General features: G+C 38.0%; 1 protein-coding gene across 10 annotated transcripts in view; it reads left to right on the top strand.

Annotated features, from left to right (window-relative positions):
- EPB41L1 (erythrocyte membrane protein band 4.1 like 1) overlaps positions 1-13,688 on the top strand; it is a 212,276-nt gene that overhangs the window by 176,694 nt on the left and 21,894 nt on the right. For 8 of the 10 annotated variants that reach the window (XM_081947589.1, XM_081947588.1, XM_081947581.1 and 5 more), the window contains 3 exons: positions 2,848-3,023; positions 5,660-5,796; positions 9,926-10,117. In XM_081947589.1, the coding sequence (XP_081803715.1) occupies positions 2,848-3,023; positions 5,660-5,796; positions 9,926-10,117 (505 nt within the window). The remainder of the gene's footprint in view (positions 1-2,847; positions 3,024-5,659; positions 5,797-9,925; positions 10,118-13,688) is intronic. The other 2 variants (XM_081947582.1, XM_081947591.1) reach the window with 1 other exon arrangement.

The following is a 13,688-nucleotide window of genomic DNA, read 5'->3' as shown; positions in this document are numbered from 1 at the left end:
GGAATACTCTAGGAAGTTGATTACTAATGATTTTCTGGTTCTTAAGAACCTGTGAGAATGATGTTCATAGTGCCAGGAGAGTTTCTTTCTACTCTAGATGAAGGAAATTTTATGTAGCTTTAAGGATTAAAAAGAAAAACTAACTTTTTGAACAACAGGAAAAAGGGATGAGAATGTTGATTTTGGCAAGTTAAAGGACTAAATGGATTTGAAGAAATATTTCCTATGAGATGTTTAACATTTTATAAAAGAATATGATAAGATTTTAAAATTAATCGTAAGAAATTCTCCTGTGAGAAAGTTTTGTTGATTGGAAAATAAACATATGATAGGGCACTTTGAAGATTGACTTGAGGGAACCAGAGAGAACTAAAGATCACAATTAAAAGAGGAGATGCCCATTAAATCCAGTAAAGCAATATTATTTGACTATGGAAGAAATTAAGGCTGCTTGGGAACAATCTACTCACAATTTACTTGCAATATTGTTTGATGCTATAAAAATGGATATAACAGAGGCTATAGAAGAGGAACAGATTTTGCTAGGTAAAACAGACTAATTTCAATATGGATATGAAAATGGGTGTAAAAGTGCCAGACTACAAGAGTGGTATGGAAAAAGATACCATGATAAATAATTTGAAACAGCCAATGTATTAATAACTAAATGGGACATACAAATAATAAATCAGAAGAATGATTTGAAAAGCTTTTCTTATTTTGGATTTACAAAGACGCTAAATTGCTGAAGCTGGAAAGGAAAGAAAACGAAGAGAAAATGATAGGAAATCAACTTGCAGAACTTTATTTGATGGGATTAAAGATCAACCTTTAAAAAGTAAACAAAAAGAATATAAAGTGAACTTATTTGACCAGGATTAAAATATATGTGTTGTGGTTCCTGGTAGCTATAAATGCAAAAAAAAAAAAAAAAATGGTCAGGACTCTATTTATATATGGGGATATATTTCTTTTGCTTTATTTCTTAGTAATGTTGGTTTATAAAAGGGATGTATTTGAAGGCTTGTTTGGAGGAAGTGGGGAATTGTCTTATATATGTATTCTTTTTGCTTTTTCTATCTCTGCTTTTTCTTTATTTTTTAAATTTTTCTTAGTTTGTATTAATCTTTTACCTTTCTATTGTCAATTTTAATAGAATTATTATGAAAAGAAGAAAAAGGGAAAAGCTAGATAACTCCTTGCATAAAAGTTTAGTCTTAAGGTATAGAGTCTGATTTACTGAGCAACTGCTACTCCAGCAATTTCTTTTTCTTTTTTTTTCAAATAGTCTTTATTACTATCCTCTTGATAAGCTTCTGATTCTGAAACACAAAAATTGTTTAGCCTGAAATAAACTTTCCTGCTATTTTGTATGCTATTTTGTATCTTAATGGGATAGTAAGAATTTTTAATGTCGCATACCATTTGGCCATAGATTATCAGTGAAATTGAAAGAAGAGGGTCTGCTACATATAACTTTCCTTATAGATACAAAAGTTATAAGCCGCTCTAAAGAGTGGAAAGCCCATTCAATCAGTGAGATAAGGAGACACAGGCTTTTAAAATGAATCATAGAGATCTAGGAAGCTGACATTGTGTAGTTATATTGCCTTGAGGCATAAGAGCTTTTTAGACTTTTTAGAGAAATTAATAGATGACCAAAGAAGTAGAATTTTAGACTGCATCAAATTAGACTGCAATAATCATGATCAGAATTGGAAGACTCATAAAACTAACCCACAGGAAAACTTTGCAGCTTTTTTGCCCCAAGTTCTTGGAACATTTAAAAGCAATGTTTCTCTTTACTGCATTTTGGAACACAAACTAGATGTCTATCATCTCAGTCTGTTTGAAAGGGGCTCAAATCTTTTCAAGGCAGAATGAAAGATAGATTAAAATTGTGGCTTCAAAAACTAATTGGAAACTCCAAATGCTACATTAAAAATGTGGTCCTTAATAATAACTGTAATGATAGATAAAACTTATTTATGTCGTTGAGAATATTGAATTATTTTAGGAGGATTGGCTCTAATATATATATTTCATTTAATGGTACTTGTATGGAAAAAAACACTTGCAATTATTTGACCCAATGCTGAATAAAATAGCATTCCAAAATGGAACGTAGCAATGGTGATCTTTGCATTGGCTTAATGAGTTTCCAACCTAATGTGCGTAGACCTGGTATACCATGGCACCTCTCAATCCCATCTGGCTCTCTGCCTTTCCTTTTCCCCTTCTTGATTATTTAAAATTGTGATTTATATAAATGGCATATTATCATGCTTCAAAGTTAATTGCCACTGTCCTGTGCTTTCATTATTCCCTATAATATCTGTTAGGTAATCAAAACAGTAGGTAACTAGATTTGCACTACTGTTGAAATCTGTGAACCCACTCAGAAAAGAAGAAAGCAGTACAGCAATCAATTCTTTTTAGGAAGTAAAGGGCTTCCTTCTTCCATGAAGGAAGTAGTAAGGAAACATTGGAGATGTTTTGCATATTCCTTCAGAGCCTCAGCTTGTCTTCTGGAAAATGAGTGTTTGTGATTGAATATCACTGGAGATTTTTAAGAAGAGACTAGACAGTCAGTTATCTGAAATGGTATAGGTTCTCCTTGAACAGGGGGCTGGAATAGAAGACCTCCAAGGTCCCTTCCATATTCTGTTCCCCTCCATTCCATTCTATTCCATTCCATTCCATTTTTGTAGCCATGAGTCCATAGGCAAGCCCTTCCTCATGGGAACTATCTGGTGAGACCATCTATAGCACACTCTGAAAATTTCAAACCTATTTTACAACTTCAAAAGTTAGGGATCTTTACCCATTACCATTTTCTTTCTGCAGGCTGGTGTCACCTGAGCCTCCTCCAAAAGGTTTCCTAGTAATGGGCTCCAAATTCCGCTACAGTGGGCGAACACAGGCTCAAACTCGGCAAGCCAGCGCTTTGATTGATCGTCCTGCCCCTTACTTTGAACGCTCCTCCAGCAAACGGTACACCATGTCTCGCAGCCTCGATGGAGGTATGCCCCAAATTGGGGAGGGGGAGGGAGATTGGTTCCCTGATGGGTATGGGAAGGCTTTGTTCAAAGGATGGAACCATGTATTGGGGTTGGGTGGGTGGGAGGATGAGTATCACATTAATATTATTATTTTTTGCTGGTGAGACATTGAACATTTTTTCCAGAGGGCCGTGGAAGGATTCTTCCAGTTGATCTATAAGTAAAGCATGCATGGATTGTAAAAGGCATTACCTAGTAGATTTTGGCTATTTTTTTGCCAAAGAAGATTGAACCTGCTTGGTACTTGGATGGGAATTTTTGTAAGAAATTCTAAGACTGTAAACTAGACTGGAATGCTAGAAAAGTATTTGGGAAGAAGGAAGTGGCCAAACATTTCCCTATTGTTTTATTTATTTAGTTCAATTTATATTGTTGACATTCTTGCTAGTGAAGCAGGGAAAATGATTGTATGAATCTGAATGCATGAATTATTCTCTCAGCCAGCCAGATGTTCAGACTGGATTTGGCATTTTGCCACCTATTGAGCCCTTCCCAAGGACCTGAAATAAGCAGATGTAGATGTTTTATTTCATTATTGACTAGACTTATAGGTTGTTGACTCTAACATAAGTCTAAGAGGCAATAGTAAATTACATTTTACATAAAGGAAAATGTGGTAGCAATTCTAGGGTGTTGCTTTTCTTGTAGAGATGAACGCAGTGTCAAGCTATGGATTATCCATAATTAATTCTCTGATTGAGACCTGCTCTCCTTTGCCAGCACAAGGAGACAATTGAAAGTTAACAAATAGTTTCCAGGCTTTAGAAATATGCTTTTTTGGGATTTTTGCTCCATACCCCCAATACAGTTAGGTCACTTAGACATATGCACTCTCTTTGATTCTAGCTAGAAAAAGAATGCAGATATTGATTAATGAATGGGTTCTCTTTTGGGCAACCAGCCCGCCAACAGTGATTAGACATCAATTTCAAGAGATGATACACAGCAGCTACAAGATACAGTTTCCCATACAACTTCTCATCAGCATAGTTTTTTCATTATGTAGTCGATGTTGAAGTTCACAACTCTTTTAATAAAGAGCACTCAAGAGAGAAGCTAAAAGGCATTCCCCTCTCCTTCTCCAGACCGATACAATTCTATTCACAATTTTCTGGACATAGAAAGCTTCACTTTCTATAAGTAGGTGGCAGATGTTTCCTGTCTGTAAATTACATTCTCTAAAGGAACTCCAGGTTCTTTTCTTTGAAGATCAACAAATGTGAAAGCAGAGAGAAAATTGGCGCTATTCCACAAATGGCCTCATTCCCTCTATCCTTTTTTATAGCCATGGTAGAGTAACAACCATGTATTCCATGCTTCATGCAAGTGACCTCATCGTCCTTGGTAGCAATATTAAAATGGGCATCATGGGGCACCATCTCTTCTGGGCTATCAAGGCATGAAAAAGAGATGTAAGGAGCCCTTGTTGAAAGCTCTTTCTTTAGAATCACCAGGTTCCTCCTCTTAGCAATTGGATTTTCTCCTGCATATTGTTCTCTTACACTGAGAAATCAACCACAGATGGAATTCAGATTTCTGTTGAGATGCCAATATCCTCAGAAGATTTAAAGACTTAACTATGAGTGTATTTCAACTTAAAGACTAAAAAAGAGTGTTTATTGTGAGCATTTGTTATTGCATCTGAAACAGTATTACCAGTGTGAAATAGCGAGTCTGATTCATGATAAATGGAATCATCTTTTGCAAAACACTCTTCTTAATTCCTCAATTTACAATTGTTCATTTCATGACACTTCAAAGTTACAACAGGAAAAATGACATGCAACCTGTCCTCAAAATTATGGTTGTTGCACTACCCTTGCAGCCGTATGATTGCAATTTGGGTACAACCAGCTCGCGTTTGTTACAGTTGCAGCATTTTGTACTCACATGATCCAATTTACGATATTCACAGCTAGCATTCAACAAGCAAAATCAATTGTGAAAACCAGCTTCACTTAAAGACAATGTAATTCACTTAACCATGTTAATCTGATTAGTGACTACAGTAAAATGGTTATGAAATTGGGTCTGGTTACATAATGACTCACTAAATGACTGTATCATTAGCAATTGAAATTCTGGTCCCAATTTTGGTTGTAAATCTATAACTACTTGTATAGAGAACAGCAGTATTCATAAAATTCAAGGGATATAGATGTTTTGTATGTCTGAAATATAGGAAGTAAGCCATACTTCTTGCTTCTATCCACCATATGTAAAGCACTCCCATTTGGTTGATTTAAATAATGTGCAAATCAATTGTTGTACAAAATGCTGTGTAACAAGTAGATAAATAGAAACATTTTAGGATTATCAAGGAATTCACTTCTAAGGAATCTAAGGAATACAGAACAAGAATCAAACTAAAATTTGACTTTTAGAAGCTGGTTTTATGGCACTGCATGTTATGTACCTCTAAGGCATGACCCAAAAGGAGCTTTTGAATCCTTGAACACAGGATCTTTAGTCTTAGGAGCATTTAAAAGCATTGGAAATAACATCTTTTCTTGTATTCAGCTAAAGTCAATGGGACAAAATAGGGCTGCTCTCTCTCTCTCTCTTCCTCTCTCTCTCTTTCCGTCTCTCCTATGCAGAATTCTCCCGCCCAGCTTCCGTGAGTGAGAATCACGATGGAACAGAGTCAGACAAGAGAGAAGATGATAGGTATAGGGGGAGGACGAGATCTGAAGATGAAGAGGTGACTACTCCAACAAAAATCAAGGAGTTAAAGGTACAAAACAATGGTGAAATTCTTTTTTTTTTTACTACTGGTTACGTGGGCATGGCTTTGTGGGTGTGGCAGGGGAAGGATACTGCAAAATCTTCATTCCCACCCTACTCCAGGGGAAGGTTACTGTAAAATCCCCATTTCCTCCCGATCAGTTGGTACTCGGGAGGCAGAGAATAGATGGGGGTGGGGTATTTGCCGGTTCTTCAAATTACTCAAAATCAGAACCTTCTGAATTTTATCCCTGGTACAAAACCTATGCTATACTTGATACTCTCAGGGGTTGCCACAAAGAAGAGGGAGTCAAACTATTCTCCAAGGCACCTGAGAGTAGAACAAGAAGCAATGGGTGGAAACTAATCAAGGAGAGAAGCAACTTAGAACTGAGGAGAAATTTCCTGACAGTTAGAACAATTAATCAGTGGAACAGCTTGCCTCCAGAAGTTGTGAATGCCCCAACACTGGAAGTCTTTAAGAAGATATTGGATAGCCATTTGTCTGAAACGGTATAGGGTTTCCTGCCTAGGCAGGGGGTTGGACTAGAAGACCTCCAAGGTCCCTTCCAACTCTACTATTGTATTGTATTGTATTGTATTGTATTGTATTGTATTGATCTGCATTTGGAGGCTGGATTCTACACTTGATATGTAAACATCTTAGCTTTCTTCTAGGAGGTACCAAAAACATTGTGGCGAGCAATGGTAATATTATTAATATTTTCTAACTATACTATATCCTATTTATTAGAATACTTCTCCCCAACAATCTGGGTGCTCATTTTACTGACCTTGGAAGGATAGAAGGCTGAGTTCACCTCGAGCCCCATTAGGATTGAACTGACTCTGGGCAGAGTTAGCCTGTAATTCTAACCACTGTGCCACCAGGGCTCAGTGGTTAGAAGCATAGTCTCCCCTTTATCAAATATGTGAATCCAATTTGGGCTTTTAAAGCTGGATTTTCCTGATTTTCCTCACTGTAGGCAGAAGGATAAGCAAGGACAATGCACTGCTCCATTGCAGATACTGAGGTGATCATGGATGCTTTTTCGATTAAGAAACAGTGTCTTCACAAGTTGACAAAGAGCCTTTCTGGGAAAGGCAGCATTGTCCCTTCTGTCAAGTAGGATTCTTCTAGTGTCCTATTGCTTCAATACCTAATCGTTCGTCTTTTGACAATGTCAGGGATAAATAAACAGAATCTACAGATATGTGAAGAATACAGTCCATGCAGTGGTGGGATTCAAATAACTTAACAACCAGTTCTCTGCCCTAATGACTGGCTGGGTGGGCATGACCAGGGGCTGTAACAGGGAGCACTCTGCCTCTTGCACCCCTCCTGGGAGCAAAAATGGGCTATGGGGGGGCGCCCCCCCTGCTCCATTTTGGGCCTAGTAGACCTCCCTGCAGTCTCCTGAGAGCAAAAACGGGATGCATGGGGACTCCTGGAAGGAGCAGGGCAGGAAGGGGTGGGGCCAGCCAGCAATTTAACAACTGGTTTACCCGAACCGGCTGAATCCCACCATTGAGCCCATGTCTGCTGAATCTTTGCAGATGTGTCTTCTTGAGCAGCCAAAGTCCTGTCCTTCCTCTTCTGTAAAACATTTACGGAGAACTGACTCCTTTTGTATGTGTGCTGGCAGATTTCATTCAAAATGCATATTACAAATCAAGCAGGGTATGAGACCTACATAGATTAATACAATGCTATACAATTCATGCAGTGGTTTCCTACATCTAGAAAAATGGTGACAACCTCTTATAGGAAGTGTGTGGCATGAAAGATTTATCATTTTCTTGATACCTGAATTAAAATTGTGGCAACATTGTAGCCTATTACAGGAGTTCCCTTAACTGATTTACCCTCCCTCCCGCCTCTTTTTGCTACCAGCCGGATCAAGAAACCACCCCAAGGCACAAACAGGAGGTATTCTCTGGAATGTTTTAGTTTTTCATCAATGCATTCCTAGTTTTCATCTTTTAAGAAATGCCAACATACACATGTGGCCCTTTCTAACGGGATGCAAGATGCAGATCAAGGTGGAAATGAGGGGATCTTCCCCTTGGTACACAGGCTGCGTCTTGTACCCCATTAAGTCAGCATTTTCCATTCATTTTGTCATGTGAGCAAGAAGCTAGAGTTCTTCAGCTACTTGCTTGCTAGAAAATCATAACTATTTTGTCATCCAACTGATTCTTTTGCTCTTTCATGGCATTCCATTATCCCTGTTCCTCCCCCCCCCCCCCATTCCCGATCCTGATATTTTCAGGAAGGAGATACTTTCTGAAGATGCAGACATAGCCTTGACACAAATTTACATAAGTGAATTGCAGGTCAGAATGTTAAAAGCTTTAAGCCAAAACTAAAAATGGGATTTAGATTTAATCATTGCCTAAAGTGCCAAGATATACAAAGCAACATCAAAAAGTTGCTTTTATTGTCCACTTCCTCTTTTTAATGATCAGCCTTATGAGGCTATGAATGTCGTTGTTAGATTATTTGAAAAATGGAGCACTCCCCAAAACTGGTCATAATATCTTCCATGTAGCAATGAGCATGTTTATAATGTTTTACAAAGTTAATGACCTGAAGATGGCTCCCACCAAGTAGATCAAAGCTTGGGAAATTTTTATTTGTTTTTACAGCAGAATTGGTAATTAGTTTCAATTCCTTTGAATTACATATAAGAGTTATTATTTTCATTTTAGTAAATTTGAGTAATAACAAAATTCAAGCTACAATCGGAATGAAGAAGTTTATTTACAAACTGAGTTTACTATGCTAGATGTCTATTTCTCATTATTAGTCTGGCTGCTCCATAGACTTCTGACATATAGATATTCTCCAAGCACCTGAAGTTCAGTGCTGGCTATTCCCTCCATATTTTCTCATCATCCAGTAATTCTGCATGTTTTATTGCAACCCCTGTACAGTCTTTATTTACATCATTAGCTTTATGTGAAGGGGCAATTGACAAACTGCTTCAGAGATGTGCATTCCTTGTTTTTTGTCTCTTGTGAAGTTCCCCGCTCTCTTGGTCTAGAGCAGTGGTGGGATTCAAATTTTTTTTACAACCGGTTCTGTGGGTGTGGCTTGGGTGTGACATGGCTTGGTGGGCGTGGCAGGGGAATGATATTGTAAAATCTCCATTCCCTCCCCACTAAGGGGAAGGTTACTGCAAAATCCCCATTTCCTCCCAATCAGCTGGGAGTCGGGAGGCAGAGAATAGATGTGGGCAGGGCCAGTCAGAGGTGGTATTTATTGGTTCTCCGAACTACTCAAAATTTCCACTACCGGTTCTCCAGAACAGGTCAGAACCTGCTGAATACCACCTCTGGTCTAGAATGAGGGGAATTAGACATAATGGATAGGAATTATTATATGAATATTTCCTCTTTTTTAATTAGCTTACACTGTCCAAGAAAGTGAAGCTTCACTTAGCCATAGTAAAAACATATGAAATGGATTAGGGTTTTTTTTTTGGTACGGATCCTGAAACCCAAGTTTATACTCAGCAAACATGTATACTATGTTTGGAACTCTTTTTCCTGTTTTGCATTTTACTTTGGCCCAATTTAAATATTTTTTTTATTCCTTCAGAAAGCTATGTACAAACTACTATAGGGGACGGTGAACACTGGCTAAGAACACATTTCCCACCATTTGTCTCCTGGTCCATGACTTGCTAGTTCTGGAATTATGGAATCCTGACTTCACAGGCACTCCAGAATCTCATGTCTTTAGATAAGAAAGAATAATGGAAGCCTCTGTAACTCTTAAGAGGCAGCTTTTTGATCCTGAACAATCAAAAGGATAAGACTCTATTTCAATAGTTTGATCTTTCTAAGCCAGTCTTCTCCAATCTTCTTACCTCCCAATCGATTAGATAATAACCTTAGTGAACTCCATCTCTCCTTGGCCATGGGAGGATGGGAACTGAAACCCATTTGGATGGCCAGTCCTGAAATTGGCTGAATGATTTACATTGTCTATTATGCGGGGACTTCACCTTCTAGGCAATAAAGCCTCCAATTCTAAACACTCTGAAGCTCCCATCTGTCAATCATCTCACTCCACTCATGCTCCTTCCTCTAACCCTCACCGTAGTAGTTACCTTCCCCTCTCCACCCAAAAGTTTTTAGACAAACCGGAAGATGTTTTGCTAAAGCACCAGGCCAGCATTAATGAGTTGAAACGGACCCTGAAGGAACCCAATAGCAAGCTCGTGCACAGAGACCGGGATAGAAGGCTGCCTTCTTCGCCTGCTTCTTCTTCACCCAAACATGAAGATGAGACGCCAAAAGGGACCCCTGAGAAGGCCAATGAGGTTTGTTTGTTGTTATTCTTATGATATAAAGTTATTTATTATGCATATTGAGGTTACGCTATTTTGCTATTTATGTACTTGATTCTTCTGCCATTTAGAAGAATTAATCTTAACTAGTGGCCTGATAGAACCATCCTTACTACTGCCTTCCTCAATTTCCTGCCTTCCAAATGTATTGAAACTAGAGCTGCCATTATTTCCAGATAGCATGTGGGTTATAGTCATTGGGGGGGATTCCAAATCTTTTCCTACCTGTTCTATGAGAGAGCATTTTGGGTGTGCACACACTTGCTTTGAACGCACGTGTGCCTAACGTGTGGCTCCTGCACGCGTGCAGCATTTAAAGATCACCCACTGTGTCAGCGCTGGTGAGCTGAGCTGTTTTTTTTTCATCTCAGCTGAGGCATGGCAATCTGCTCTGCTGCATGAATCAGCTGAGCTAAAATAACAAAGAAATATAGGACAGGGAACAGCAGGGGTGCGAGGGCGAGACCAACCAAAGGTGGTGTTTGCTGGTTCTCCAAACTACTCAAAATTTCCACTACTGGTACAACAGAACCGGTCCAAATCAGCTGAATACCACCTCTGGTTATAGCCCACCCATCTGAGAAAAATGATATTGGAGAAGGTGACTCTTCACGTTTTTGCTTTTCTCCTGTCTGAACTATCAAACTGTGCTGCATTACATGTCTTCATTATTTACTTTGCAAGTGCTCTGTCTTCTGCTGCTTTAAAATTGCAATATTGTCAGATTTAAGTAAACATTCCATAATATTTTGACAAGGAAGCTTTTTTCTGTATCCCCTCCGCTGTCTCTACAAGATCCTTTCTTATTTATTCCAGTAATTATGATGTTATGAAGATTTCTCTAATATTGCCTTTAATATGAATATTCATATTGAACTAGCGAAAGGAAAGCTATGCATTACAATAATGGCTTGAAGATTGCCAAGCTTTGATCAGACGCTTGTGTTCAACTCTTAACTATCCTGGTCTGATCTTCTAATAAAGACGACAAATAGCATTTCAATTTGGGCATTATAACGATTTACCACATGATTCTTTTCCTTAAAGGCAAACAGATAGAAGGTCTTAGGAATATATGTATACTCATAAATCAAATTTTGTATGTCTGCATCCTTTACCAGGCATATAGATAATATCAATCTATTATTTATTGCCTATTTTAGGGATTATACAATCTCAATAAAAGATTTAAAAAATAATTTAAGACCTTGCAGGCAAGGGTTTAATTGAAAGGCAAAATGATGAATAAAGCAGCCATATAAAATTAAATGTTGGTAATACAATTAATAAGCCCATATCACAAATGAAAATGACATGTATAAGTTAGAAAATATAAATGATCCTAGGCTTACATATTAGATACATGGATATTATTAGACTTCCTTAAATATGAAAGCCATTTACCATGTGAATCATAGCAAGGTGGACTATGAGGTTAGAATAATGCATAAGGCGAACACTTTTTCAAATAGTTTCTCACAGTGAGTCATTGTAAGAAATATATGTACCCATGTATAGAAAGCTGTTGTATGCAGCTTTCTCCAAGATAGTTGAGCATCTATAAAGCAGTGAGTAAAAAGACTGAATCCCGTTAAAACTAATTTTTTAGATGAACTCTTTTGAAAGGCAAGTTTCATTATCTTTTCCATGGGGAAATTTTAAATTATATTCATGTGGTGTTATACAGAAATTGGTGCCAGGAAAAGTAATTTACATTGTTATTATGAGTTGATCGATTACTTAAAGGTAGTCCTTTGCCACTAAACAGATTCTTAAACTGTACCCATGTTTCTCTGAAAATAAGACAGTGTCTTATAAGGCACCAGGCCTTATTTTCGGGGGAGGCGAAGTCATCCACTGACTCATCTCACTTGCGTGTGTCTTCCCCAGCCTCTTTTTTTTTTTTTTGCTATCAAAGGCCTTTCTTAATCTGGCAAGGCCAGCAAGGCTTTCCTGAAGGCCTCTGCAGCCAATAATAGAGCTCCGGATTGATCCCAGCTCTGTTATTGGCTTCAGAGGCCTTCAGGAAAGTCTTGCCAGCTGCAGAAGAAATGGGCTGAGGTGTGCAAGGCCTGGCTACAACTGTCCAAAGGTAAGGGCAGCTCCACCCACCTCCATCCCCACCCTAGCTTAATTTTTACCTGTACACCCTGAAGTGGGTGTGGTCTTAATTAGGGCTTACTTTGGGGGTAGGGCTTATATTAGGCACGTGTAAAAATCAAGCTAGGACTTACTTTCTGAGTAGGACGTATTTTTGGGGAAACACGGTATCTCTGTTGCCACTCAGTCCATATCATCGTTGGAATGCATCAGGAAGTGAAAGGAAGCAAGCAAAAAGGGAGTCCCAGTATTTGTTTAATAGTAGATGCACTCACTTGCTGACACACCTTGGATAGCTATGTGTGAAAATATCTCTTTAACAGGAAGGCTCAAATTGAGTGTAAAGACTTTCTGAGAAACTTCTTATTATGGAATATATATTTAGTTTCATTTGCATCCTAACCTTGATTTAAAAAAAAATACTCCAATGCATATAACACTATAAAATACCGTCATAAACACATAGTATAGATAGGGCATGGACCCTATCATTTGACAATTATACTGAAGGTAGTATTTCTCTGTTTACAAAAATTCTCTTTATTGTAACCAAAGCCAGTCAGGTACAGAATATCCCATAATACAGGCTTACTGTATTATGGGATATTCTGATTAAAGTAAGAAAGCTGGAAGAAGACTCTACTGTTCTTAACTTCAGCACAGCTGGAAATAATCTCTATAGCCATTACTTAAAAATGCAGTCTGTCCTAGAAAGTCACGTATTTATGAAACACTCAGCTTTTAAATGAAAACATCTTCTAATTTAGTGAACAACTTAATATTTTATAAACCAGTGACCTTTGTTTGACCATAGGAGATGACCTCTGTTCTAGGGTATTTCTTGGTCTTCAAGAGTAGAGCCATAAAACATTTTATAATTTCTATTAATACAGTAATGGGCAAGGTGTTGAGGTTTCTTCCAGTGAAACATAGATTAAACTTGAACTCAGGAAAGTTGGAAGCATAAAATCCTAACCAGTGAAGGAAGCTGCACAAGTCATTGAAGGATGTGTTTGATCTTTTGTTTTTCCTCAAAGAAATATAGCAGGTCCAAGTCCTTTTCCTTCTATAGGTTTCATTTCATGACTCATTTTTCCAAATGACGCAGACACACTTTCACCACACTTCAGGCAAGGTGCTTTGAAAGTGAACTTAGCAGACATATAACTCAACTACTATGGCTGGTCCGTGGACCCTAATTCAACTCTTAATTGGGAAAGCATTCTTATATATAAAAAAAGGAGAGCAAAAATATTGGTTTGAAATCAAGGTGAAAACTCTGTATAGCTCTGATAGACTTGTGTTGAAGTGTTCCAATAGAAAGAGAAAATGGAATAGCAGAGTTCAGCAGCTGAGTCATGATTAATACAGGTAGTCCTCAACTTACAACCACAACTGAGACTAGAATTTAGGTTATTAAGCAAGGTGGTTGTTAAGGGAGTCA

This window comes from Natrix helvetica (genome assembly GCF_964273705.1).
Source record: "Natrix helvetica genome assembly, chromosome: 3".
NCBI lineage: Eukaryota > Metazoa > Chordata > Lepidosauria > Squamata > Natricidae > Natrix > Natrix helvetica.
This window is presented reverse-complemented; position numbering and strand designations above follow the sequence as displayed.